The 27,744-nt window shown below is 42.5% G+C and overlaps 1 protein-coding gene across 2 annotated transcripts in view; it reads right to left on the reverse strand.

Moving 5' to 3' along the window:
- Positions 1-27,744, reverse strand: part of FAM193A (family with sequence similarity 193 member A) — a 178,284-nt gene that overhangs the window by 27,704 nt on the left and 122,836 nt on the right. For both annotated transcript variants that reach the window (XM_023638491.2, XM_070264037.1), the window contains 10 exons: positions 25,932-26,009; positions 24,115-24,227; positions 23,731-23,973; positions 21,099-21,252; positions 20,802-20,981; positions 14,420-14,671; positions 4,476-4,674; positions 3,185-3,457; positions 1,490-1,772; positions 436-619 (listed from right to left, as the gene is read on the reverse strand). In XM_023638491.2, the coding sequence (XP_023494259.2) occupies positions 436-619; positions 1,490-1,772; positions 3,185-3,457; positions 4,476-4,674; positions 14,420-14,671; positions 20,802-20,981; positions 21,099-21,252; positions 23,731-23,973; positions 24,115-24,227; positions 25,932-26,009 (1,959 nt within the window). The remainder of the gene's footprint in view (positions 1-435; positions 620-1,489; positions 1,773-3,184; positions 3,458-4,475; positions 4,675-14,419; positions 14,672-20,801; positions 20,982-21,098; positions 21,253-23,730; positions 23,974-24,114; positions 24,228-25,931; positions 26,010-27,744) is intronic.

Below are 27,744 nucleotides of genomic sequence, written 5' to 3' on the forward strand. Positions count from 1 at the left end.
CACACGACTGCACGCTGGGTGGACTCAACAACCCTCAGGGCTGCGTACTTAGGAGGCCCCATCTCATCAACTATCATAAAAATCACAGACAAATGCGAACATGCAGTGATGAAATCCTCATAGCTAAAGTTTTTGGCAAATATTTTTCATTATTTCTTTAGGATAAATACAACTTAGAAGTGGAACTGCTATTTCAGACCATATCTTGCTTTTAACTATGCCGCAAATAAAGCTTTACCTACAATGTAACCACACCTTGAATTCAACTTGGCATATTATTCTTGCAAAGGAGCTCACCTATTTTACAATTCAAATGTAAACCTGCAATTTACACTCATGCATCGCTAATTTTATGCACTGCACTCTCCACGCCCCCGCCCCCCAGCCCTCCCGCAAGGAGGCCCTCCCCGAGAGGAGAGGCCTGCGGGCACTTACCCCGCCATGCCCGAAGAACTCACAGTAGCAGCAGTCACAGTACTTGCCCTCCTTCTGGTTGGTGGAGGTGGAGGTGCTGGAGCTGTGCTCAGAGCAGCTGTCCTCGTCGGCACTCTCGTCCCCGTCATCCTGCTGTGGGTCATAGACACCATTCTCGCAGCGGTGCCCTTCACAGTCGGGGTCACTGCAAAATGGCACACAGGCCTGTTAGCAAGCAGCCCACCCGTCAAGGGGAATGGGCATGGCATGCAGCAGACTAAGTTCCGCTCCTCCTGACTGACTGCTGCCCTGCCCCATCACAGATGACAGTGAGGTGCAGAGGTCCCGTGGCCGTACAGACACAGGGAGTCCCAGTCAGGAAAGGCGGTGTGGTGACCCGGCTAGGTGGTACAGGCAGGCATGTGGGCAGGCATCATACCTAAAGGGACTCTTCAGACACACACGAAGTCTCTCCACTGTTCCTCCCTCCACCACTTCATCCTGGGGGTGGTGTGGGGTGGGGATGGCTTCAAGAAGTTAAGTTCAAAGGTAATTTAAAAATTATCTTTTTAGGGGCAGCCTTGGTTGCTTAGTGGTTAAGTTTGGCGCACCCTACTTAGGTGGCCTGGGTTTGGTTCCTGGGCATGGACCTACACCATCGGTCAGTGGCCGTGCCGTGGTGGTGGCTCACATACAAAAACAGGAAGATTGGCAGCAGATGTTAGCTCAGCATGAATCTTCCTCAGCAAAAAAAATCTTAAAAAAAACCCTTGTTGGGTGTTTGCTGTATTATTCTTTGCGCGATGTGTAACAAATACAACTTAAAAAACCCCCAAGGCCACCCCAATGCTGCCAGTGGTTAGGGGTGGTCTGCGCACTGATTCACGGCAGACCCTGGCACTACAGAACTAGAGGCTGAGACCGGAGCCCTCTCCTCACCCACATCCCTTCCCGCTGTGCATCACTGGACCGTTCAGCTGCAGAGAGCTTCTATCGCTGTTTCTATAGCGTCAGGGCAGCATGGTACCCCATTTCCAAAGTGCTCCTAGCCTTCAACCACCAGGACCTGGCTCACCTGCAGACGCTAGGAGGTGCGCTGATGGAGCCGTCTGTGGTTGGGGGTGGGGGGGCCACAGGAGCAGGACAGAAGCTCTTGCGTGTATCCACAAACCCGGGAGATGTGGTCGCAGTTTTGGGGAAGGATGGGGCTGCAAGATTTGCAAGGTGAGGTGTGGAGGCCGGCGAGAGGGCAGCAGGAGCGAGAGTGGGAAGTGGCGCCAAGCCCGTGGGGCTGTTCCTCGGGGCAGCTGGCACCGCATGTCTGTGATCCTCCTTGGTGATGCCGTGAAAGACCTCGCCTGCATTCAGAGACGCAAAAGAGTCACTGCCAACCACTAAAGACAGACAGACATTCACGTTTGTCTTACAACTTTTTACCAACTTTTTGTCTGAAAATGCTCAAATCTATAGAAAATTTGAAGGAACGGTATGAAGAATACTTATATACCTTTCACCTGTATTCATCATTATTTAATATTTTGTCATATTTACTTTTACGCATTTTGCTGTATAACCACAATCCGTTACCACGTTAGACACTGAATATCGACATGATATTCTCATCTAATGTACAATCCCTATTCAATTCTCCAGTTTCCCCCACGTCCTTTATAGCTTTTTCCCCAACCCAGCCTCTTTTAAACTTTTTTCTTTTCACAACACTGACATTTTTTGAGTCGAGGCCAGCTGTCCACCAATCTGGATTTAGAGTTTCATGTTAGATTTAGCTGAAATGTTTTGGGCATGAATCCTCTGCAGGATGCACCTAGGATTCTTCCCATTTGATTGCAGAGGAAGCACCTAACATCAATTTGTTCCATGGCGGTGAGGCTACATCTGGTCAGGTGTGCAGGGGGTGGTCTGCCAGATTCCTCCAGCAAAAGGCACCTTATCTTCCCTTTGTAATCTGCCAGTCATGTGCGGGCGCTGCTCCCAGACAGTGGGAACACTACTACATTCTCCAAACTGACATCCAATGTTTTAACGTCCACTCAACGCTTACCTGGCTCCAGCGTTACCCTGCTGGCTGCAGAGTGGCCTTCTACTTCTACTGTTCTTGCACATGCAGCAGCAGCGAGCTTCTGTCAGAAAGAGCTTCTCCACCCTAGTCCCTTTTTTGAGCATCTTGCAGGATTCTTGACTTTGTGTGCTAGAACCTATTCCATTATTCTTTTTGATACTCAAACTGTCCTAATGTTGGCTAGTGAGGCCCCTCTGAGCCAGCTCCCGTGTCCCTTTGACATTTGCCACTGGTCTCAGATGGCCTCCCTGCTTTTGGGCCTCCTTCTCACTGTGCTCAGATCAGAGTGTGACAACGACACCACCTGCACACCAGTGACCTGAGTGGCAGCAGGGGCTGCCCTGTGAGCTAGGTGGCAGCCCCATTAGCTGACTCTCTGTGAGGCTTCTGCTTTCAGATGACTACAAACTCCTCCACACGCTCAGAAAGCAATTACTTTTTCCTATTACAGAACAATAGGTGCAGAGAGGAAAGGCAAGATGCAGTGTGGCAAAGCCCTAGAGAAGCTAGCGGACAGTAAAATCCCAGTCAGTCCCAGCGGACGTGCTCTCTGTGCACGAGCATTTTGGGTGTTAGTTACATTTACACCTCCAGCCAGGCCAAGTAAGAGGCAGTTACAAAAATGCTGAGGAAAAAGCAGCGAATATGCTGAGCCAACCCCAAGGGTCCCCACGAACTGGTGGGCCTTACCTATGGAAGGAGGCCTCTTGGACGACACTTTGAACTGGCTATTGCTGGACTGCACTGTGGTGGCCGTGCAGGACACGGAGGAGGTGGCTGATGAGGTGGCCATCACAACTTTGTTTGCTTCCATAAAAGCATCTTGGAAATTGTACAAACATTTCTTTTTTGCGGCGTTTTTTTTCTCTTTACTATCCGAAGCTGCAGGTGTTTCATTGCTAGACGGAGGTGGAAGGGCTTCCGGTCTTGTTTCTGAGAGTGTTGGCCCTAATATGTCACTCCCTTCAGAGAAGAACGGGAAAATTAAGGCTTCTAAAAGAAGTAATATTTAGCTCAAACCTAAAGGACATCTGCTAACTAAATTCTTAACACCAGGGCTGCTACTGAAGTGACTTAGGATCCCACTGGGGTGATGCCAGTCAACTTGTTTTCATCTGAGAAAAAAATTTATTGAGCACCTACCATGTGCCAATGCCTGTGCTAGAAGCTTCCCAAAAGTTATTTAATGTCTTGAGCTTGGTACTATTATTCCCATCCTAAAGATGAAGAAACTGAGGCTCAGAGAGGCTAAGCAACTTGCCCAAGGTCACACAGCTAGAAACCCTTTCCAAGCACAGCCCAGATGTCAAGTCTAGCTGGCTTTTCTGAGCACATGCAGGGCTGCGTGTGGGGCCCCCAGTGGCTCTAACCATATGAAGACTGAGATGAGGAGTAGGTACCAGCCCCTCTTCAGGTGCACCCTGCACTGGTATTGAAGTAACAGCTGAGCCTTGGCAGCTGAGGCAGCTGGGAGGAAGGAACTTGTTAGAGGGGACAGATCCCATGTAGGCTCAATACAGAAACAGAGAAAAGGAACACAAGTCATAGCATTCAAGTCACCCGTGGCACTGTCACACCACCCCGTGCACTGGGTGGAGGTCTGGTTGTCACCACTGCTTGAGAACCAAAGGCTGAAGACCGAACCCTCGAGACAAGACACTCAGTGGTGCTGGGGCAGGAGAGGTCCCAGCGTTAGCAGGGCCCCCGCACAGCTTACTGTGCTGGCCAGCGGCCACGGAGCACTGGAGCCTTGTTCTGCAGCGGGACTTGACTGGCGGCAGATGTGGAAGGATGGAGCAGTGTGACAGGGCCCAAGGGGCCTCCCACTAGAGACGGAGGGGAGGGAGCAGCAGCCTGGCGTGGCTGCACCAGGGCCCCGACTACTCTAGGGCTTCTATCGGGAGACTACAGCAGCAGAGACGGCAATCCACTCAGTTCCGATCATTTTAAAACTTTAAGAAAGTTTTAACAAGTTCCTTACCAGAAATTGTATCTGGCAAGAAAGTGCCAGGATTCCAGTTCTTATCATTCATCACTTCTGATCCCCAAAGACTTATAAATTTAGAACTATTCCACTCTGGAGTATTCCCAAAACAGCTCGGATAAATATGGTCTTGAAGAGATGCATTGAATACCTGATGCTTATTTGTGTGATTCTGAACAGGTGCTGGCGGTAAAGCCTACAAAAAAAAATGTTCTAATCACATATCAAAGTTAATATTCTGTTTACTTAAGTAGTTAAACTACAAACAGACAAGTCATTACTGAAAACCTTGTGGGATACACTTGCCATGAGCAGGAGTCCCTGGATGAAGACATCTTGCAGAGTGCTTACTTGATTATTCATAAGGCTATACAGGATAGGTCAAATTTGAACCAGATGTAAATTTTAAAAGCAACTGTTGCCTCAAGGAATGTATCAAACGAACTTTAGACAACTCAGTAACTTCTAACATTCCTCCCTAGTCACATTTTAAATGTGGCTCATTTGCATAAGATCTGTTCCTATGGCTTATTCTCATCTGACATTTTAATGATCATTTCTAAAAAGTCAACTTTGGAATCACTGAAAAAAATGGTAAAATTCTTAAGCTGTTCTCTCACACTTGGGCAAAGTGCAGTGTAAGTCTGAAGAACTACAAATTTGATGCTGAGCTCTAAAGCCCTCCTGAGTCCTGCGGGCAGACCCTTGTCTGAAGGTATGGGGGGAGGCTGGGTCCACAATTTATTGAGTAGCCATCAGCTGCTCTCTGCATATACGTGGGCATCCTTGGGCCCTCCCTCCCCTCAGCACATCTCACAGCCCCGTGCCTCCACCACCTGTACCACAATGACAGCCCCACACTCGCACTGGGCCTCTTCCAGTCCTTTTCCTCACAGCAGCCAGAGTGAGCTTTTTTGAATCTAAGTGAGAGCGGGTCATTCTCCTGCTTAGAATGCGCCAACGGCTTCCTACTGTTTTTAAACCCTGTCCTTCCTGCTCACCAAGTCCCTGGACACACAGGACTTCTCTTGGTCCTCCAACTTCAAGCTCCCTTTTGACCCTGAACTTTGCTCACACTGTGTCCACATTCTAGAACGTCCTAACCTCAGCTTGTGACCTTGCTGACTTACATCCTTCAGGTCTCAGCCTAAATGTCACCTCCTCAGAGAAGCCATCACTGACTTTGCCCTCACTACCCAACACCCAAGACCAAGGTGGGCCTTCCCCATTAAACACACTAAAATCCACAATTTTCCCTTATCACAGTTACAATTCAAGACTTACTCGTAACCCATTGGTTTAACATCTGCCTTGCCTCAAATTATGTAAGCTTCATGAGAAGATGGGTATCTGGACCCTGGCCCTGCTATCCCCAGCACCTCGTCAACACCAGGCTCATAGCTTTCCCTCAGCAGGTCTACGCACTGTGAGAATGAATGCCTAAAGAATCTACAGGTCTGGTGTTGAGAACAACGCCTGGTGATCCCATCCTTTGGAACGCAGGAATGAGCAGTGAGTGCTGCAAACTCAAGTGGGAGGGTTTTGGGTAGATTCCCAGGAGCACATAATGGTTTGGCAGAACCCTGAGGGCCTGGCTGGGGCAGAGGGAGGAAGCAGAGGAGGACAGAGCACAGGGATGGTCCATGTCCATGGACAACTGCACCACAGCCTGATGATGTGCAGGGGCCAAATCAGAGACAACTTTGTATGACTTCTGTCCTGAAGGCGCAAGTGAGCCACAGAGGATTCTAAGCGGCAGGGTGAGAAGATCTGATCAGTTTACTAGAAAGATCAGTCTGTGGCAATATGGTGAATGAACCTGAATGGGAAAGGATGACATAGAAACAGTCAGGGGATGAGAAATCGTGGAGCAGTGGCAGTGAAGATGAAAGGCAAGCAGGGATCCTGGAGCTATTTAGGACAACAGCTGTGACAGGACTACCGTCTCTGGCTCCATTCCTGAGAGCTGTGGTCAGTGACGAGCTGGATGTGAACACTAGTCTCATTCTCAGCCTTCAGGCTGTGCAGTCTGACGGGTTCAGGTGCCAGCTCTCTCTTTTACTAGCTGTGTGACCTCAGGCAAATTACTCAATCTTTTTGTGCTTTAGTTTTCTCATCTGTAATTTGGAAATACCTACCTGCAGGGGTGGTGCTAAGAATTAAATTAGACAAGGTATGTCAAGTGGTGAGCACACTGCCTGGCCCAAAGCAAGCATTTAGTGAGTGCTAAGGTGATGATTATCACTTTATAAGACTGTGGACCCTAGACACAACCCCCCCCCCCAAATCCCTCACTCCACAGGGCAGAGAGGAAGTAGGGAGTTACTCCACTTAGGCAGCTGGGACACCTTAGCACATCTGCTGACTTTGAACAGGCTCAAGGAGGCGAAGGTGGAGGGTGAGGCTGGAGACGACATTCAGGATTTGAAACCGGGAAGAAACAGGTCTGCGTTGGACAGCCAGGATCAAAGCAGGAGCCTGAACCGGTTGTTCTGGCAGGGGGGACCCAGGGAGCAAAGAGTGTGGAAAACAAGAAAACCATATTTTAATAGATACCAGTTTCCACAAAGTAGTGATAAACTAAGACCTGCTTTGCTGAGGAAGTGATGAAAAGTAACAATTAAATGGAAGAAGGTTTCTTAGTCTTGAAGACCTTCCATTAAGGGCAGAAATTCCTGAGAGAGGAACTGGCCAGCCTTCTCACACTGCCCCACGTCAGCTGTGAGACGCAGCTCTGCCTCGCTAGCCCAGCCAGTAAACTCTCAATGGCAGAAGCATGTGCGGTCTCAGAAGCTGCTCAAAGATACCCTGAGATCCTCCTAAGACACAGCCAGGAGTTGTCTGGGTTCACCTCAAGAAAAGTGGCTGACAGCTTGGACCTACTACCACAGGTGTCTGAGAGCTTCTGCTTATCCTTCAAAATCCTATCCCAATGTCAGTTCCTCTGCAAAACCACCCCACAGGCTCAAAAAGTCATAGTTTTCCCCTGTGGTGTTAGTTTTCTACTTTGTATGTATAATTTCTATTAAGGTATGCCATATCGTTTTGATTTTTTAATTTGAGCCTGTTTTTGTCTTCTCTTTAGATTGAGACATCCCTGAAAACAGGGACCATGATTAATTGGGTTTTATTTTCCTAGCACGTAGCACAGGGCCTGGCACATACTGGATGTTCAATAAATGTTGAACAGAGCTTAGCTTACAGGAATAAAGGAACACAACTATGAAACTATAATACTGGAAACAAAAGTTAATGATGCTATACCTTTGATTCACACACTTCTTTAGAAAACCATCTACTCAAAACAGGAGGTCCATTTGTAGAGACCAAAGGGAGCAGGGGGTCCATAACAAACAACCTGTATTTGTATGAATGCTTTCACATAAGACATCTACTAACCTCAACAGCTATGGGTTTCCTTCAGAAAAACAACAAAAAAAGCATCTATCAACTAGAATATTTTTGGGTCATGCCTCCATAAGTACATCAATAATTTAAGCATAAAATAAGTCTCCCAACATGTGGATAATGCTATTGAATCAGAACGATTTCACTCTTAAACAAATCCATACAGCTTCAATTAACAGAAGTTTTGAATTGTTCTCCACTTTGAGACAAAAGTGATTCACAAGAAAGCAAAATTTTTGCTTTAAATGAAAGCTCTGACATACACAAACAGATGTCTTTACTGAAGACCCAGCCTGTCTCTCACACCACCACATCCATCCCAGACACCATGAACACAGGTGCTAAAGATGACAAACCAAGAGAGCAAAAGACTTAATCACTGAACACACGCATGAGAGGGACTACCAATACCAAGTATTCAAACAAAAAGGGGTTCCAGTTATGTCCCAGTGAACAAGATAAGTTAAGATGAGCGACTCTATTCTGTTCCTTCTTACTAAGGTTCTCCAATATTCCTGCCAGAGATGGTAAGAGGCAAAGTGCCACCTTTGTTTTGGTCTTGCTATTTCTCAGGCCAGAAGAACTAAATACTACCTCTGAAATAAACTACAAATCAAAGATCACAATATGACCCCCAAATTGCAATCTATTTATGTCCCTATTTTCCATACAGTTTTTTTCTACCTCAAATTCCAACCTGAACTTACACTTGTACCATGTTTAACTTTATTAATTTTGCGCTGGTTGTACGTAAGTAACCTGGTGAGCGAGGTGAGAGGTGCGTGCAGAGCCACGTGGGAGCCACTTCACCAGGATCCACTTGATGCACTGAACTCACTGAGGGCCGGAACATGGTGACCATTTTCAAATATTCCTCATGCTCTCGCAGGATTCAAGACATCTCTCTATCTTCATTACTAGGCTCTTTCTTAGCATGGTGATTATTTCATAACATGTTCTCCAGATGGAAAAGACACAGGATTTAGAGCTGGAAGCCTCAGGCACCAGTCCAAAGTCTGGCCCTACAGCTGTGACCTACAGCTCCTGAGCCATGTAAGGTGATGTGTGAAAACCCGCTCTGTGAAGGAGCAGTGAGCTGCAGCCCCACCATCTCACGTTAACTCTTCTAAGGTCACGTGTTCTCCCTCTGCTTAGACTTTGTCTAGTAAGTGGGGATGCTTCACTCTAGATCCCAGAGAAATGGCACCAAACAGCTTTCTAGCAAAATGCTAAGCCATAGAGAAAGCGAGGGTAATCCTTCACAAAGAAGTGACACGAACATGGTGAGAAAAACAGGGCCAGGCAGGTGAAGGTGCAAGCATCATCATTACAGCAATGGGAGGCCAGATCTGAGGTCCCATGGGAATGCCAAGAAGAGCTGCAGGGTCGTAGCTGGGTCAGTGTCCTGCTGGTACCTTGCACCAGTGAGTGGAAACCCCTTCTTGAGGAAGCATTCCCTACTTAGGGCCTCAGCGTTCCCAGAGAGTAAGCTGAACAAAACATGACCTCATAGTAAAACATTACTATATGGATAAGGAAATAATACATCAGCAGAAACAACAAAAAACCAGATTTAGACCCTCAAGATTTCATTCAAACACAGAATAACTGTGTAAAATGCTTAAAAGAAGAAAATAAAAAAGAAGTGATCAAGGAACAAGAGAATATAAAAAGTTGCTAATATATTTGAAAAACAAATTAAAGCTCAGAAATAAGAATTACAGTTAAAAACCAAACTTCAGTGACAGGTTAGAGACAATTAGAGAATTATATAACTAGAGGACTGATCCAAAAAAGTTATCAGAACTGAGAGACAAAGAGGTGGAAAATACGAAAGAGCTTTGAAGAACATGAAGGTGAGGACACAAAGATGTGAGGAACATGCAGAACAGAATGAGAAGCTCTAACGCAGGTCTCAGAGGTTCAGAGACACAACAGAATGGCAGAGAGGGAATATGAAGATAAAACGGCTGAAAATCATCAGACAGGGAATTTTAAATGATTAATATGCTAAGGTCTCTAATGGAAAAAGTAGACAACATGCAAGAACAAACGGACAATGTGAGCAGAGAGACAGAAGCTCTAAGAAATAATAATAAAAATGTTAGAAATAAAAAACACTATAAGTGAAATGCATAATGCTTTTGATGAGCTAATCAGTAGACTGGACACAGCCAAGGAAAAAAGTCAGTGAGTTTCAAGATATGTCAACAGAAACGTCTCAAACTGAAATGCAAAGAGAAACAAGAATTAAAACAAAACAATAAAAACCATCACCAACAACGACAAAAAATAGACCAAAACATCCAAGAACTGTGGGACAATTTCAAAAGATATAACATACAGTAATTGGAATAGCAGGAGAAGAAAGAGAACACATAGAAGTATTTGAAATAATAATGGCTGAGAACTTTTCAAAATTAATGACAGACACCAAACCACAGATCCAGGAAACTCTCCGAACACCAAATAGAATAAACACCACAAAATCTACCCCTAGGTGTAGCATATTCAAACTGCAGAAAACCAAAGACAAAAAGAAAATCCTGAAAGCAGCCTTGGGGAGGAAGAAGAGGAGAGGGGAGAAATCCCCGTTATCTATAGAAGAGGGAAAAGAATTACAGACGACATCTCATCAGAAACCATGCAAGTAAGAAGAGTGGAGTTAAATATGTTTAAAGTGTTGAAAGAAAAAAACCACCAACCTAGAATTCTGTATCCAGCGAAATTATCCTTCAAAAGTGAAGGAGAAATAAAGACTTCCTCAGACAAACAAAAACTGAGAGAACTCATCGCCAGCAGACCTGTCCTGCAAAAAATGTTAAAAGATTTTCTTCAGGCAGAAGGAAAATAATATAGTTCAGAAACTTGGATCTACATAAAGAAAGGGAGAGCAATGGAGAAGGAATAAATAAAAGTAAAATAAAATCTCTTACTTTTCTTATTATTAATTGATCTAAAAGATAACTTTAAGGTGAAAATAGTAACAATGTACTGGGTGATTAATATATGGATAAATAAAAATAATGACAACAACGTCACAAGGAATGGGAGGGAGGAATTGGGAATAAGCTGTGAAAAAGTATTTACACTACACATGAAGCAGAATTGTGTTATTTGAAGGGGGACTTAGATTAATAAAAATGTATATTTTAATACAACTGCTAAAATTAAAAAAAAAAAGTATAATTGATATGCTAACAAAGATAAAATGGAATCAGAAAATGCTCAATTGAAAGTGGAGAAGCCAGGGAAAAAAGACTCTGGTAATGAATACAAAACAGTTACAAACATGGGTGCTATTAATCTAAACACATCAAAAGTCACTCTAAATGTGAATGGTCTAAATATACCAATGAAAAGGCAGAGATCATCAGAGTACATTAAAAAATAAGACCCAAGTATATATGTCTACAAGAAACCTACTGTAAGTAAAAAGACCCCTTTAAGTTAAAAGTAAGTTATGGAGAAAGATATACCACACAAACACTACTCAAAAGCTGGAGTAACTATATTAATTTCAGACAGATAAGATTTCAGAATAAGGAAAATTATCAGGGATAAAGAAGGGCATTCAAATAATGATAAGGGGGTCAATTATCCAAGAACATACAACAATCCTAAACATGTAAGCATCTAACAACAGAGCATCAAACTACATGAGGCAAAAACTGATGTGACTGCAAGGAGAAATAGATGAATCCACTATTATAGTTGAAGACTTCAACATTCCTCTATCAGAAATGGACAGAACCAGTAGGCAGAAAATCACTAAAGACATAGCTGAACTCAACAGCACCACCAATCAACTGGATATAATGGACCTCTATAGACTACTTCATCCAAAAACAGCAGATTACACATTCTTCTCAAGGTCACATAAACATTCACCAAGATAGACCACATTCTGGCTGTAAAGCACACTTTAACAAATTCAAAAGAATAGAAATCATACAATGTATGCTCTCAGACCACAATGAAATTAAAGTAGAAATCAGTAACAGAAAGATAGCTGGGAAATCCCCAAATACTTGGAAATTAAATTCCCTGTCACAGTTTAAATTTTTTCTCTAATATTTCATTACTGTATTTTCCTTCTGCAACTACTTTTAACTTGCAAATAACTTATATCAACAAAAAAATTAAATGAGTCATTGGTATGAAGACATGTGAAAATAGAAATAGTCCAAGCTTTTCTAATTTTAAGAAAACAATATTTTCATAGTATTCATCCTAAGCATTTTAGGTACTAAATGTAGCACCTAGTTGTAGGTACGACTACAACGACATAAAGTCTTAAAGGCGACAACTGCCATTTCCCTAGAGCAGAAATTCCTAAAGGCCCAGAACACAGAAAGAGAAGCAGGTCAGAGGAGCCTCCGTGTGCGCAGGCTGCCCTTCACATTCAGCACCCACCTTCTACCTGCCAACTACATTCGGAACATCACACTGAACAATCCTGGCCTCTCTAAGAAAGCTGCTCTGATGTAACTGAAGAGAAGCTTATGCCGTTCTAATATAGCTCGTTTGTTCTCTAGAAGCTGCTTCTACAAAATCCTATGGGGTTGTGAACACATCATGCATTTAGGTACAGATGTATTCAACTAAGTCAAACTAACTCAAATAATACAAACTAATTTTGCAAGACCTGGTTAAGTGACAATGCAAGCTTGTCTAGAGAAACATTTTTATACCAGGTACAAATGAAGTATTTTGCCAAATGCATCTCATTTTTCTAAATAAAAATGGCATCCAGTTAATGTATTTTAAATGTATCAGTGAACAGTCTTGACTGACATTTATAGCAAAGTGGCTGAAAGAAAGCTTACTTGTCCTCTGTATTTGCCTTTCTATTCACGAAATCTTTCACATCTATCTACTGGATTAAAGTTTAACAGGTATTAAATAAACAGATTTTAGATATAGATGATGCTCCCCCAAAATGTTTTTATTCTCCTTTAGCTGTGTATAAACTACTTATAATGTCCTGAGAAAAGGCCAAAGGTTAAGGGAAAAAATTAGTTTTAACTAGAGTGTCCCAGTAGCCTTTGAGAATAATCAATTTCAATACTTTACTTGCAGATTTTTATGAACTAATTCTTGAATAGTTTCTACCAGCAAGAAAGTTTAACAGACCATTTTATCCTCTTCTTTCAGGGTGGTTCTCAGGGACTAGAAAACAGCTCTATTCAGGTAAGAACAAGGAATAGACAGCTTCCCAACCTCATACACTCACCCAGAGGGAAAGAGGCTATAGACTGGGCAGACCACAAAAACAGCCTGGCTTTGAATATATATCTGAAAATGCTATTTGAAACCACTCTATTAACAAAGGCATCACTAAATGTTCAAATTGAGCAATATACAACCTAACAAAATTTAAGCATAAATTCGGGTAGTTACCAAGTACTTATTGTAATAGAACATGACAAGCTGATTATATTCCATTGTAAACTAGTGGTTATTAATCTCCCACCTGTGCCCCTCCCCAGCAAACAAACAAACCCCACTTACGGGTTACACACACTCTCACTTTACAGTGACACCCTTTAGGCAAGAAAATGCGCATGCAGTCTGAGAAAGCCCCTTCCACACCATGTCCTCCCTTTCTCTCCTAGTTGAGAAACACTGTTTTAAATAATAAATCAGTTGAGTCTGGGGAAAATTCTATTTTTGATTGATTATAACTAACCTTGAACCAGAATAACTGATAAAAATAAAAATAAAAATCAGAATTTATGGCAAGAGTTAATGAAGGTAAGTTCAAAATAGCTAGAGAGGCAAAGTTATAAGAGGTACAAAGAACGAAACCAACCTAAAAATCTCACTGCAAAGTCTAAGATACTAATTATAAGCCTGGGGTTCTCAGAGAAGAAATGCTTAAAAATCAAACTTTTTCTAGATCCTTACTCTTTTCCTGAATAGGCTTTTTGCACAACTGGTTTCTGGCAGGCCCTTTCCTCCCTGCCCTCTAGGCACCTCTCAATAACATGCATGGCAGTATGATCTTCTACTGCATCACACTTAGGATTCCTTCTTCAGGTCTGAGTACTTCTACAGGTCCTTAGTTTTCCTGCTTAGAGAGCATAATCATTTTAGACACTGTAGAGATCAGCTGGTGTTAGAAGACTTATGCTATATTCAAATTATTTTACCCATCCTATCAAGAAAGAGAGCCAGGCCCCAAAAGGACAGGAGTAGAAAATTGAACTGGTGTCTGGGTGGGCAGAAGCCACGTGTGGCAGTCTCCCTGAGTATAAAGTGTTACACCATCATCTGAAAAACACTTTACATTCTACTTAACTCTGAAGGACTAAACCATGACTTTCATGATTGTTTTTATAATAGTAAAGGTTCAAAATTGCAAGAGCTTAAGAGATTATGATGAAAGGAAACTTTTCCAGACCTTCCTATTAGGAGTGGATGCTGTCCTATACAAGTTGACAGTTTATGGATATTTGCTTCTTTAAATATGTACTCCTGTAAGATCTTAGTGACAGGTGAGCTTTCAGGCCCTTTCTGCCCTGACTTACCTTACTGTGTGTAAAGGGAGGCGCTGGATACAAGGTGGGGTGGATAAGAGGGCGAGGCAGGTGAGGGACGGCGTGCAAAGGCACATGTCCATGGATGTGGGGGTAAAGATGTAGAGCAGGATGGGTGGGCTTCTCTGGGCTCATGAACTGATGGCCAGGAGGAAGTGCTCCGGCTGTCATTGCTGATGCTGTCAGTCCAGAAGCTTCTTGTTTACACACATGACATTCACAAGTGTTTGGAGTTTGCTCAGCCTAAAAGGAGAGAGAAAAAAAAAAGCACCTGCTTATTTAGTGAAATAAAGAACAGTACGAATTAAATTAAAATCAGCCACATTCTGCTGCGCAGTTATACAGCAAATACAAAGGTAACAGGGCTCATCCTGACACCCGATGTTGACCAGGGCTCTTCTTCCAAGATAAGTGAGGGACTGTGAAAAACTCGGACTGAAGAAACCTGAAAAGAGAAGAGATGTGCACCTCACTCCCTAGCTGGGTATCTGCTGAGGTAGCAGCCATACCAATCTGTGTCCTGTGCCTGTCCAAGGAAGGACAAAGGAACAGGTAAAGAAAGCAGAGTGGAGAGATGGCGCTGGGACCAAGGATGACAAAACCACTGGTGCCACGCTCTGCTGGGTTCGTACTGCTTAATGAATGGGTATATAGAGTTTCTTCAAAACGCACCAGAGATGGAACTTCTGGCTAAGGTGGAATGAAGCAGTCAGTGACTCTCCTCCCTCAAAACAAGTATAAAACTGAATACAAACGTCAAAGGCAACCGTTTTGAGACTCTGAAAATCAACCAAAGGAAAAAAACAAATTGAGAAGTGTTTATTCATGCAAATCTGCTAGAGCTTCAGGTAAGAACAGCAGGAGCCTGGCCCTCTTGCCTGGGGCTTCTTCCCATTCATAACTCCCTATTACCCTTTAAAAAACTAAACGAAACAAAAAATTAAACATTCAATCGCAGAATTAAAATGGTACACTAAGGGGCTGGCCCCGTGGCCGAGTGGTTACCGGGTGGTTAAGTTTGCGTGCTCCGTGCGGTAGCCCAGTGTTTCGTTGGTTCGAATCCTGGGCGCGGACATGGCACCACTCATCAAGCCATGCTGAGGCGGCGTCCCACATGCCACAACTAGAAGGACCCACAACTAAGAACATACAACTGTGTACCGGGGGGCTTTGGGGAGAAAAAAGGAAAAAATAAAATCTTAAAAATAAATAAATAAATAAAATAAAATGGTACACTGAAAAATTTAATACAGAAAAGGAAGGTAAGGAGGAACAGAGGAACAAAAAACCTAAGACATATAGAAACAAATAACAAAATGGCAGATGTAAATATCACCGATCATTACATTACATGTAAATGACGCTTCCAAACAAAAGGCAGCCACTGACAGGATAAAAACACAAGACCCAACTAAAAGATTCAAAGACACACTTCAGATTCAAAGACACAATGAGGCTAAAATTAAAAGGATGTAAAAACATATACCATGCATACAGTAACCCTAAGACAGCTGAAGTGGCTATATTAATATCAGATAAAATAGTCTTTAAGATAAGAAATGTTAGCAGAGAAACATTTCATAATGATAAAGGACTGGTATATCAGGGAAATATAACAATAATACTTGTATACACATTCAACAGCATTGTCCCCAAATGCATGAATCAAAAACTGGCAGATCTGAAAGGAGAACAGACAATCTAGTAGTTACACTCGAAGACTCCAATATGTCTCTCTCAGTAATTTTTAGAACTAGACAGAAAATCAGGAAGGACATACAAGACTTGAATAATGCTATCAATTTGACTGAACTTTCGTTTATAGGACACTCCACCTAACAAGAACAGAACACAAATTATTTTCAAGTGCACATGGAACATTATTTAGGACAGACCACATGTTAGTCCATAAAACAAGTCTCAATAAATTTGGAAGCTCTAAAATCATTAATCTAAGCTTTAGATTCAACAAGCTAGAAAAAGAACAAACCAAACCCAAAGAATATAAGAAATAAAAAAGATCAGAACAGAAATCAATGAACTAGAAAAGAGAAAAAGAGAAAACCAACAAAAACAAAGACTGATTATTTACAAAAACTGATAAACCTTTAGCCAGACCAACTGTGAGGGGGTTAAAAAGAAGTGAGCAAAATTATCAAAATCAGGAACTAACATCAACACAGACTACAGAATTAAAAGAACTGTAAGAGAATACAATAAACAACCTTATGCTATCAAATTAGACAACTGAGATGAAATGGATAAATTCCAAAAAAGATACAGATTATTAACATTATTTCAAGAAGAAACAAAATCTGAAGAGACCTACAACAAATAAACAAAATTTGAATTAGAAATTATAAATCTCCCCACAAAAAAGACCAGATTCATAGGTTTTTCACTAGTGAATTCCATCAAATATTTAAGAAATCTCAATCTTAGACAAATCCCTCAGAAAACATAGACAGAACACACACTTCCAAACTCATTCTATGAGGCCAGTATTACCTGATGCCAAAGCCAGACAAAGACATTACACGGATAGACAACTACAGACTAATATCTTTTATTAATATAGATGCAAAAATCTTAATAAAATATTAGCAAACCAATCCAGCAACACATAAAAAAGGATCATACACCATGACCAAGTGGGATTTATCCCAGGAACACAAAGTTGGTTTAATATCCAAAAATCACTTGATGTGATACACCGTAGTAACAGAATAAAGAAGGAAAATCCCAGGAACACCTCAATAGACACAGACAAGGCAGTTAAAAAACCCTATACACATTCATGATAAAACTCTCAAGAAACTAGGAATAGAACAGAATTTCCTCAATTTGATAAAGGGTGTCTATGAAAAACCTACAGCTAGCATCACACTTAGCCAGCCTAGAGGTCTAGTGGTTAAGATTTGGCGCTTTCACTGCTGTGGCCTGGGTTCATGTCCCAGCCAGGGAACCACACTATCCATCTATTGATTGTCATTCTGTTGTGGCTGCATGTTGCTGTGATGCTGAAAGCTATGCGACCAGTATTTCAAGTACCATGGTGGAGAGGTTTCAGCAGAGCTTCCAGACTAGACAGACTAGGAAGAAGGACCTGGCCACTCAATTCCAAAAAAATTAGCCATGAAACCCTACAAACGGCAGTAGAGTATTGCTTGGTATAGTGCCAGAAGGTGAGAGGATGGTACAAAAAGACCAGGCAGAGTTCTGCTCTGCTGTACACAGGGTCGCTTGCCAGGAGTCAGAATCTACTTGATGGCACTAACAACAAAGCATCTTACTTCCTGGTCAAAGACTGAATGCTGTCCTCCTAAAGCTAGGAACAAGGCAAAGATGTCTGCTTGTACCACTTTTATTCAATATTGTATTGGAGGTTCTAGCTAGTTCATTAAGGCAAGAATAAAAAAAACACCCAGATCGTAAACGAAGAAGTAAAAATGTCTTTATTCACAGACAACATCACCTTGCATGCAGAAAATCCAAAGAAATCTACCAAAAAAGCAAACACTCAATCCCTCTAGAATGAGTTTAGTAAAGCTACAGAATACAAGATCGATACATAAAAACAAATTTCTCTATATCACCGGCAACCAATTGAAAATCAAAATTAGAAAATACCATGGACTACAGAATCAAAAAATATCTAATACCTAAAAATAACTTTAAGAAATATGTTCAAGACTCAGAGACTAGAAATTTTTAAAAATTGCTGAGAAATTAAAGATGACTTAAATAAACAGAGAGAGACAGCATGTTCATAGACCGACAGATTCAATTTTGTTAAGACTGTATTTGCCCAAAATTGATCTATATCATCCCACAAATAAAAGACTAAGCCTAGAGGATTTTTTTTTTTTTTTAAGATTTTATTTTTTCCTTTTTCTCCCCAAAGCCCCCCCGGTACATAGTTGTGTATTCTTTTGTTGTGGGTTCTTCTAGTTGTGGCATGTGGGACGCTGCCTCAGCGTGGTCTGATGAGCAGTGCCATGTCCGCGCCCAGGATTCGAACTAACGAAGCGCTGGGCCGCCTGCAGCGGAGCGCGCGAACTTAACCACTCGGCCACGGGGCCAGCCCCAAGCCTAGAGGATTTTGCTAGTGAATTCTATCAAGTATTCAAGAATTCAATGCAATTTCTATCAAAATCCAAGCCGGCTGTTTTGTATAAGTTAACAAGTTGATCCTAAAACTTATAAAGAAATGCCTTTTGGACTTTGAGCAGCCTAAAAATTTTGAAAAAGGCCCATCATTCTGGAGAGTAGATCCTACTGACTTCCAAATTTACTATAAAGCGATAGTCAGGTATACTACGGGTGTAAGGACACAGAGATCAAATGAACAGAATACAGAGTACAGAAATAAACTCTTACATTTACAGTCAACTGATTTTCAACAAATGGCCAACGCAACTCAACAGGGGAAAAGATGGTCTTTTGAACAAATGATGCTGGGATAAGTGGCTATCTACATACACAAAACGATGAATTTAAACCCTAACCTCACACCATGTGCAAAAACTGAGTGAAATGAACCTAAGTAGAGCTAAAATTGTAGATCTTCTAGAATAAAACAGAAGTTTGTATGAGGCAAAGTTTTATGGATATGGATCAGAAGCATGATTCATAAAAGAAAAAAAGTGATAAACTAGAATGCATCAAAATTAAAAACATTTTGCTTTTCAAAAAATGCCATAAAAAAACGAACAGACCTGGAGAAAATATTTGCAAATCACATACTTGATAAAGGACTTGTACAAATATATAAAGAGCTCAATAATAACACAGAAAAGGAAATTAATGGCCCTTAAACATAGGAAAGGATGTTTTCCTTTGCCCATAAAAAATGAAATGAAAATTGAAACCTCAAGGGGTTCCCATTTCTTATCTATCAGACTGGCAAAAATCCCAAACTGTGATGTCACCTTCTTCTGGGGTTAGGGGAGGCCATCGTGCTCTGACTCAGTAAAGCCACTGCTGGTGACCAATCCTAGGGATATATCTGCTTATGTATAAAATGTCAGATGTATATGGTTACTCAAAGAATAGTTTATAATGGGGGAAAAAAAGGGAAGCAAACACAAGTATCCATCAGCAGGGACCAAACAGAAGAAACTATGATAAGTCTACACGAGGGACTACAAAGAGGCCCACAGAAGAGAATGAGGAAGTGCATTCTGCACAGACAGAGAAAGTCGGTCAGGGTATACTGCTAAGAGAAACAGCAAGGAGCAGAACAGAGCGTGCATTGGTTTAAGTCTTTTCTAAGAAAAGGGAAGAATAAATATCTGTATTTGCATAAATAAACACTAGAATGACAGACACACAATAAATAAGTAAAACTGGTTATTTATTGGGACTAGGGGGAGTAGGTGCTAGACAGGATAGATGGCAAAGGACACAGCAACAAGACTTCTCAATGTAATACTTTCTTTTATTATTTTTTTTAAAGATTGGCCCTGAACTAACATCTGTTGTCAATCTTCCTCTTTTTTTTTTCCTCTCCCCAAAGCCCCCCAGTATGTAGTTCTAGGTCCTTCTAGTTGAGCTATGTGGGACACTGCCTCAGCATGGCTGATGAGCAGTGCTAGGTCTATGCCCAGGATCCAAACAGGAGAAACCCTTGGGCCGGTGAAACCCTGGGCCGCCAAAGCAGAGCACGCAAACTTAACCACTTGGCCATGGGGCCAGCCCCCTATAATATCTTTTAATATTGCCTTTATTGTTTGAACCAGAGATTTACACTACTTATTAAAATGCATTAATTAACCAAGCACTTTAACCTTCAATTGTTCTTCCTTTCATTTAAAAACTACTTGACACAGTAAAAAAATAAACACATATTTTGTGGGTAAAAAAACCAAATAAATAAATAAAAAATAAAAACCGCTTGAGCATCTATTATAAAACTCTGAGTCCCTAAGAAAAAAATAATAGTCTGATAAGGTACCCTCAATCTTTGGTTAACAGAAAAAACGGATATCAACCAGGGAAAAAAGCTCCCTTACAGAACCAACCTGTTTTGAAATTTTAACAATCCACTATTTTATTTTATTAGAAAAACCATCCCCTTGCTTCTACACAGATGAAAAACTGCATGAAACCCAAGTATCTAGAGTTGCTCTGGGGTGTGTAAAATCAAGACTATTGATTACAGATTCAAGCAAGAGAAGCAAGATTAGAATCCGGGGTGATGAGTCACATTTGTTTGTTTTGTCAGCATGCCTTGATTCTCTCCAGTTCTAATTTTCCAAAGTTATTTGAAGTAACGTAATTTTTGTATTCAATAATGCTCATGTTTAGAGAAAATACACACAGAGAAGCAGACCCTCAGTAAAACAGAAAATTCGAGAAAGTAAAATCATACCTGCTGAGTTGGGTAAGATGGGGGTGGACTATCCACTTTACTCTCCTCTTTCCTGGGGCTCCCACCTCCTAAAGCCACATCTTCCTTCGGGGCTCCTGGTGGCTCCCCACTACTCTCGCCGTCTGCCTCTTCGTCATCAGCTTCTGAAGAACTACTACTGGTACTGCTTACCTGAGGGGACTTTAAAAACAACCTTTTATAATTTCTACTTTTCAAAACAGAAGAACAGAAAAAATTAAAAGGCCAGATCACTGTTTTATGCCATTTATTGTCACTATGAAGAAGCCATACCCATACCTCATCTTTCAGAGCCATATTTTCCCCGCCACCATTCAATTCACTGTGGATTCCATTCATGTTGGCCACCACCTCGGTGTCGTCATAGTTACTCAATGGATAAATATCAGCAAATTTAGCTGACAATGGTGCAACATCTTCATCATCACTACAACTGAGACAAGCAGAGATGGTCACCATGAGGCTGTTTACCTGGGAGGACAGTGAATCAACCACCCACTAAACAAAGACATTTCCTTTACAGATATTGTCTTCATTTACAAGAGTATTACACTGAGTACCACTCATACTTTTTTTTTTTAACATTATTTTATTGAGGTCATATTGGCTTATAACATTGTGTAAATTTCAGGTATACATTATTATATATCAGCTTCTGTATCGACTGTCCACTCATACTTCCTAACATCTCTTAGTAACCTGAACACAAGAGAAAAACACCTGGAAGATTATCACCTGTGCTATCTGGAAGAACAAAAAACAAAACTCCAAAAGTAGAAATATAAGGAAACCACAATAATTTAATCAGATTAACTGATACTACATTTCCATTCAACTTGAAGTAACCTGGAGTACAGTTCTGCCATTTCCAAGCAGACAAAATTAATTTTTTATTAAAATTAAAGGAGTACGGAGAACAACCTTAGGTCTTTAGTGTTTGTTCACATAACCACCAAAATTCTAGACACAGCCAGTTGAACAAAACTTTAAAGACACCGATGTGACAAATTACGGAAAGTTTTTTTACTACAAGTCCAGCTCTGGTCAAGTCACTCATGATCTTAATTAAATATCAGCTTTAGCAAGACATCTAAGTAATAGGCAAATGGAATATTTACTAAAAGGTGTAAGCAGATTTCAAGGCTGTAGCCTATGGCGGCCACTTAAAACATATGATTTTCTGGTGCATGAAAAGAGCTGGCACAGAGTTCCTGGTTCAGTGCAAATGGTTCAAGGCATGACCATAAATGGCCGCCCCATGTCTATATAAACATGCCTCTGAACCCGCCTGCAGTCTCAGCACACAGTAGCTTCTAGAGGGAACTGGCAATCTTTTGGCTTTAGGAAAGAGTGTCCAAAATTGCCAAAATCAGATGTCTTTTCCACTTTTGGAAAAAAAGAGTTAATACTACAACATACTACAATCTAGAGCATACAAAAGAAGCACAAACGGCACCTGAGGTGATGGAATGTGTCGCCTCAATCAACACTCAAACTCACTCCTGATGTGTCATCATCGCCACAATTCACAGATGAGGAAACCAAGGTTCAGAAATGAAGTAACTAAATCTTTTGCTCAATGTGATGAAGGCAGGCTTCATCAACCCTAGAACCCATAAAATCCAGAGAGCACTGTGGTACAGCGACTAAAATCACATAATTCTATTTAACAATTTAGAAATGGCACCAAGAAAGAGAGAACACAAACGAAAGGCAACACTGAAGGTTTCCAAATCATAGCCGTTTATATTTGCAAGACACCTATCACAAGTCACTCAAGGCCCAGATGCCCAGAGCAGTCACAGGCAGTCTTGGTCTGAGGAGAAAGGCTCCCACAGCCCATTTCCTCCACCAGGCAACGCAGCACAGAAGCCTGCCACTGACATCATGATACATGAGCAGGGATGAACTTTTCCCATGTAAATTTTTATTAGACCATACATGTTTAATTTTGATATGTTTCTGTAAGAAGTTGGCTAACAGCTTAGCTGTGAAATCCTCAACACTCCTTCATAGGCTCCCAGAGAGAGCACAGGGTTTCTAATGCTATAAAGCAGTTTGAGTTCAATGAAAAGAGCCATGGAGTTCAGACCAGCTCCTTTAGAATTATTTTGTATTTGAGACCAAATCCATATTGAAAACTGAAAGGCTCTGAAGGAAAGCCTCAGAGTCATCACGAGAAATGTGAAAAACGCTGAGCAGCCCAAGGTGGGTCAACAATCCCCCGTGGGAACCACAGCTGGTGTCCATCACCTCCACAGAGCTCCTGAGACTCCCGCTTCTATGATATGTGGAATGCAAACCTAAATTTACTCATATAAAATAAAAACATACGTCCATGTGCAACTTGTTCAGAAGTTAAGAGTGGGAAGCCTCAACAAATGACAGGGTCACAACTCCAAAGAAATGTGGGACCACTCACCTACAACATGAATTTGGTGACAGCTGCACAGCCACCTTGCTCATACAAAATGTACTTCTAGATAACACGGGAACACAGAAAACAGAATCTTTCAACCGCTTGCTAAAGTAATCATCTGAGTTCTTAGCAAGACATGGAATAAGCAGGAATGCTGAACTGACAATGAAGCGAAATGAACATTGGGCTGATCACCCTCAAATAAAAGGAGGAAATGTGAAGCCAGAATTGAAGAGACACTTCCCTGCATACCAACATGTTGTTTCTTTACTGGCATTTATTAATTTACTATATCTTTTTTTTAGGTAACGAAATAGTGTCAAAGTTTGGGTTTACTGATTTCATGTTTTAAAAGTTGTTTAAAAAAATTAAGGGTCCTTTTTCTTGAAAAGCACTATAATGATATCCATACTTCTGTAGACATTACTGTCTATATTTCTCATTATTGGATTACTCAAATTTCTGAAACCTTATTACAAAGTCACAACTTACAAAGTTGGTGCAGAGCCATTGTCTGTGAGGATGAGTCTGGGATGTTGCTGAATTGTAATGGGAGAGCTGGAACCTGACCCTGAGCTTGCTGATGACACGCTAGGTGGGCGCATCTCAGAGAGATAGTCGGGAGCAGAATCCACTTGGAGTGGTAGCTGGTGAATGTGGATGTCGCCAGTGACGGGGGGATCCATGATACCACAAGTGAGGATGTGTGAGAGGCTGCAGTCATCGCAAGCACATCTGATTGGGAATTAAGGACAGTTACCGAGACAGCCAAGAGAGAAGGTCAGACGGTGCTCTTTAAAGGTCAGCGCCGGACCTCTACTTGGGTCAGTGAGGATCCCGCAGGCCCACTGTGCCCACACAACAACGCAGGCTCACCTTCTCCTGTAGTTGCAGTTGGGACAGTCGGGCATACTCAGTCGGGACGACAACATGTGCCTCATGGCATCCGTGAAGTTGTTCTCACCAGTGACTGCTTTCTTATTAGTTAACTAGAGGAAATTATAAAACGACAGGTTAATTTTGCAAGACATATACCTCATTACATGGTTTGTTATTTTTCAGTAATTATGGTAATATGTGTTATGCTCATTTAGAAACCAATGGTCACAACTTCCTAAAGTGGGACGGAGCCAGGAAAACGGGGCAGTGGACCTGGAGTGTGCAGCAGCTGCGGGGCTGACCACCACAAAGGCCAGGGACCAGTAAGCCCTAAAAGCTTCCTCACTAGCAAATGCCCCTCACAGCAGACACCCAGCCTTTCCCCTGAATCTGCTGTGTGCTCAGTACCTGCTGGGTACCAGCAGTGCAGAGATAAATCACTGCCCTCAAGGAGCTTAGATTCTGGAAGAGGAGACAGGCCAGAAACCAAACGTTAAGGGAAACCATGATGTGGGAGGTGCTCCGGCACAGATCTGCTCAGGGTGCCATGGAGGCAGAAAAGCAGCTTGGCAGGGCACCAGGCCTGAGTGAAGTCCAGAAAAAGGTAATGTCGGCAATTCTGTCAAAGGCAAGGAGGGCATCCAGGCCAGGGGAAAAGCACTGAGGGTAGGCACCCACTCAAAGACCTCTCGAAGGCCTGCTGACCCTGGACTGAGCAGGAACGAGCCTCAGGAGCAGAAGGTCAGCATGGTGCCTGAGAGCGCAGCCTCACAGCACAGCAGGCCTGTGCACAAGAAGCTGCAGCACCAGCGCCCATGAGTTACATGGGCATTTATGAGGCATGATGGAAGCCCAGATGGTCAGCACGAAGATGGCAGCAGGCAGCTGGGAGGAAATGTAGCACTGAGGAAGGCCGTTTAGAGAGGACAACAGCTATAGGAAGGAAGACCAGCACACAGGGAAGGGGTGGGTCTTGGAGCTTTCTAGGAAGTGGCACCTGAACCTCCAATGGACTAGGCAAGCATCTGAATTTCAGAGAAGGAACTTGTGGATCAGCTCTGGCAATGGGACAGGTGGTGGCTGGAAGGGCCATTTGACAGGACAGGAGCCATGCAGGAAGGGTTTTGGGGTTAAGTGAGCAAGCCCAAGTGCAGGTGCCCTCTGTCTACCTGTGCTGCCCAGAGGAGATCACAGGAGTGAGAACTGACTGCAGGTGTGGGGGCTGAGGTTAGGGGCCACTGACGTATAAGGAAGGCCAAGGGAGTGGACCTGGCGAGGGAGACTCAGAAAGCGAGAGAAAAGCCGGCATGTAGGAAGCAAGTTTTCAAATGAATTTGGGTGCTCTGAGACTGTCACAGCAAGGCCCCCAGCAAGCTCTGTCTGAGCAGTTGGCAGAGCCTGCTGAAGGAAGAAGGTGTAAGCTGGAGTTGTCAGCAGCCACACTAAAGGCATGGCCCCCAGTGCTTGGGGAGGTCTGTGAGCTCAGTCTGAGGGGACCAGGTCGAGTCCCAGCTCTGTGATTTCGCGGCAGGTCGTGCCCTCAAGTGTAAACTGGAGATGGCATCACCCACCTAGGAGGAGACTGTGGGGGTCCCTGGGGTGGCTGTGGGCTAGAGTGGGTCACTTGATAAACACAGGTTTTCCTTGAGGAATACAGAGGAGAGAGATAAGGAAAATAAGTTTATCTGAAGGTTAAAAACACTGCCTTATGATCAGAACATGCCGTGTGGTCCTGAAATGTTGGTCTTTTAGAGGCACACTCTGCACTGAACAACTTCCATTTCCTTGAACTGCACCTTCACCCACAACCTTACCTGCTCTTCAATGAATCGCCTTTGTTTAAAAAGCTCCCAGTCTTCTGTTAGCATGCGCTGTTTGGTTTTCATTGTCATCTAATAAGGGGATGTAAAAAAAAAAAACAAAAAACCTGAGTGCCAGCAAAAGCTACCCAGGACATTTTCCAGGGGAAATGTTTAAAAGTGATAGATATATAAGAAATATTGCCTGTAGACAAGAGAAGATGCAACATTGCGGATACATTACCTGATCTTCTACCTCTGTCTCAGCATTTTACTCAACTTACTCAAAATCATTACAGGTACTTTTCTTACATAAAAAACATAGAGATGAAGTCACATTAAAAAGCGAAATTAAGATATTAGAGCTGAATCTGTCAACACAGTAAAGGAATACTCATGACTTACTGAGGCCCATTATATGCCCTGCACCAGCTAGAGATAAAAAAAAATGAAGACGACAGACCCTGCAGGTGAGGAGCTCAGATTAAGAGGAAGACCTACCAGCAGACAAACTGAGACAACGTGGACCCTGTGGACAGTACACAGAGTGAAATAAGCCAGACACAAAGGGGCAAATCCAGTAGGATTCCACTTACAGGAGGCCCCTAGAGGAGTCAAGTCCACAGAGACAAAAGTAGAATGGGAGTTCTCAGGGGCCCAGGGAGGGAGGAATGGGGAGTGATTGTTTAATGGGGACAGCATTTCAGACTGGGAAGATGAAAAAGTTCTGGAGTTGGACGGTGGTGACGCTGTATAACAATGTGAACACACTTAATGCCACTGAACTGTACAATTAAAAATGGTTAGGATGGTAAATTTTACGGTATGTGTATTTTATCACAATAAAAAAAATACTGAGGAGTGACGTCGGCATCATGGCAGAGTGAGCTTCCCCAGTAATCTCTCCCCTCCAACATACAATGAAAAGGACGTTCATACTCCAACAGAGGACATCCAAACACAACACAAAAAGCGTCAGAGAGACCCATGCAGCCATACGACAGAGGACAGAGCAGCTGGAGCCACCCTTGGAGGAGGTGGAACAGGGTAAGAGAAAACTTCACTCCGTCCCCTAAAGACAGCGATCTGAGACCATAGGAGGATCCGTGAGGGAAGGAGCTGGGGAGGAGAACACTCGTTCGCAGGAACATCAAGGATCCTGGTGGGCCCTTGCAGCCTAGAGGTGAGCCCTCTCCCGGGGTGAAACCTTTCTTGGGGGGCGATCTCATCAAGCCAACACCCCAGGAAAGGAGATAGCGAGAAGAGAGTGAGAAACCCCCAAGAGAACGCAGGAGAAACTGCCCCTCCCTGCACCCACCCATCCCAGCTCCACTGCCTGGCATCTCAGCTGAAAGCAGAGGGCTCAGAATATGTGGCTCCTGACCCCCACCCAGTGGCGATAGGCAGTAACTGCAACCAAATAACACCAGGATGTGAAAAAACAGACACTCCCTTTAGCAATATCAAACATTATATTAGATGCCCAGACCAGACAAAAAAATGACAAGTACCCAAAAATGAGTCATGAGGACACAGAAATATGTAATCTAAATGACAAAGAATTCAAAATAGTTATCATCAAAAAACTCAACGAGTTAAAAGAGAATGTAAAGAAACAACTCAACAAGTTCAGGAGCTACTTCACAAAAGAGATTGAAACTATAAAGAAGAATCAATCAGAAACATTGGAGATGAAAGACACAATGGAAGAGATAAAACAAAATATGGATTCTCTGAACGCTCGAGTGGACATCATAGAGGAGTGTATCAGCATAATCGAAGACAGACATGTTGAAATGCTCCAGGCAGAGGAGGAGAGAGAAGTAAG

This window comes from Equus caballus, chromosome 3 (genome assembly GCF_041296265.1).
Source record: "Equus caballus isolate H_3958 breed thoroughbred chromosome 3, TB-T2T, whole genome shotgun sequence".
In the NCBI taxonomy this organism is placed as follows: domain Eukaryota; kingdom Metazoa; phylum Chordata; class Mammalia; order Perissodactyla; family Equidae; genus Equus; species Equus caballus.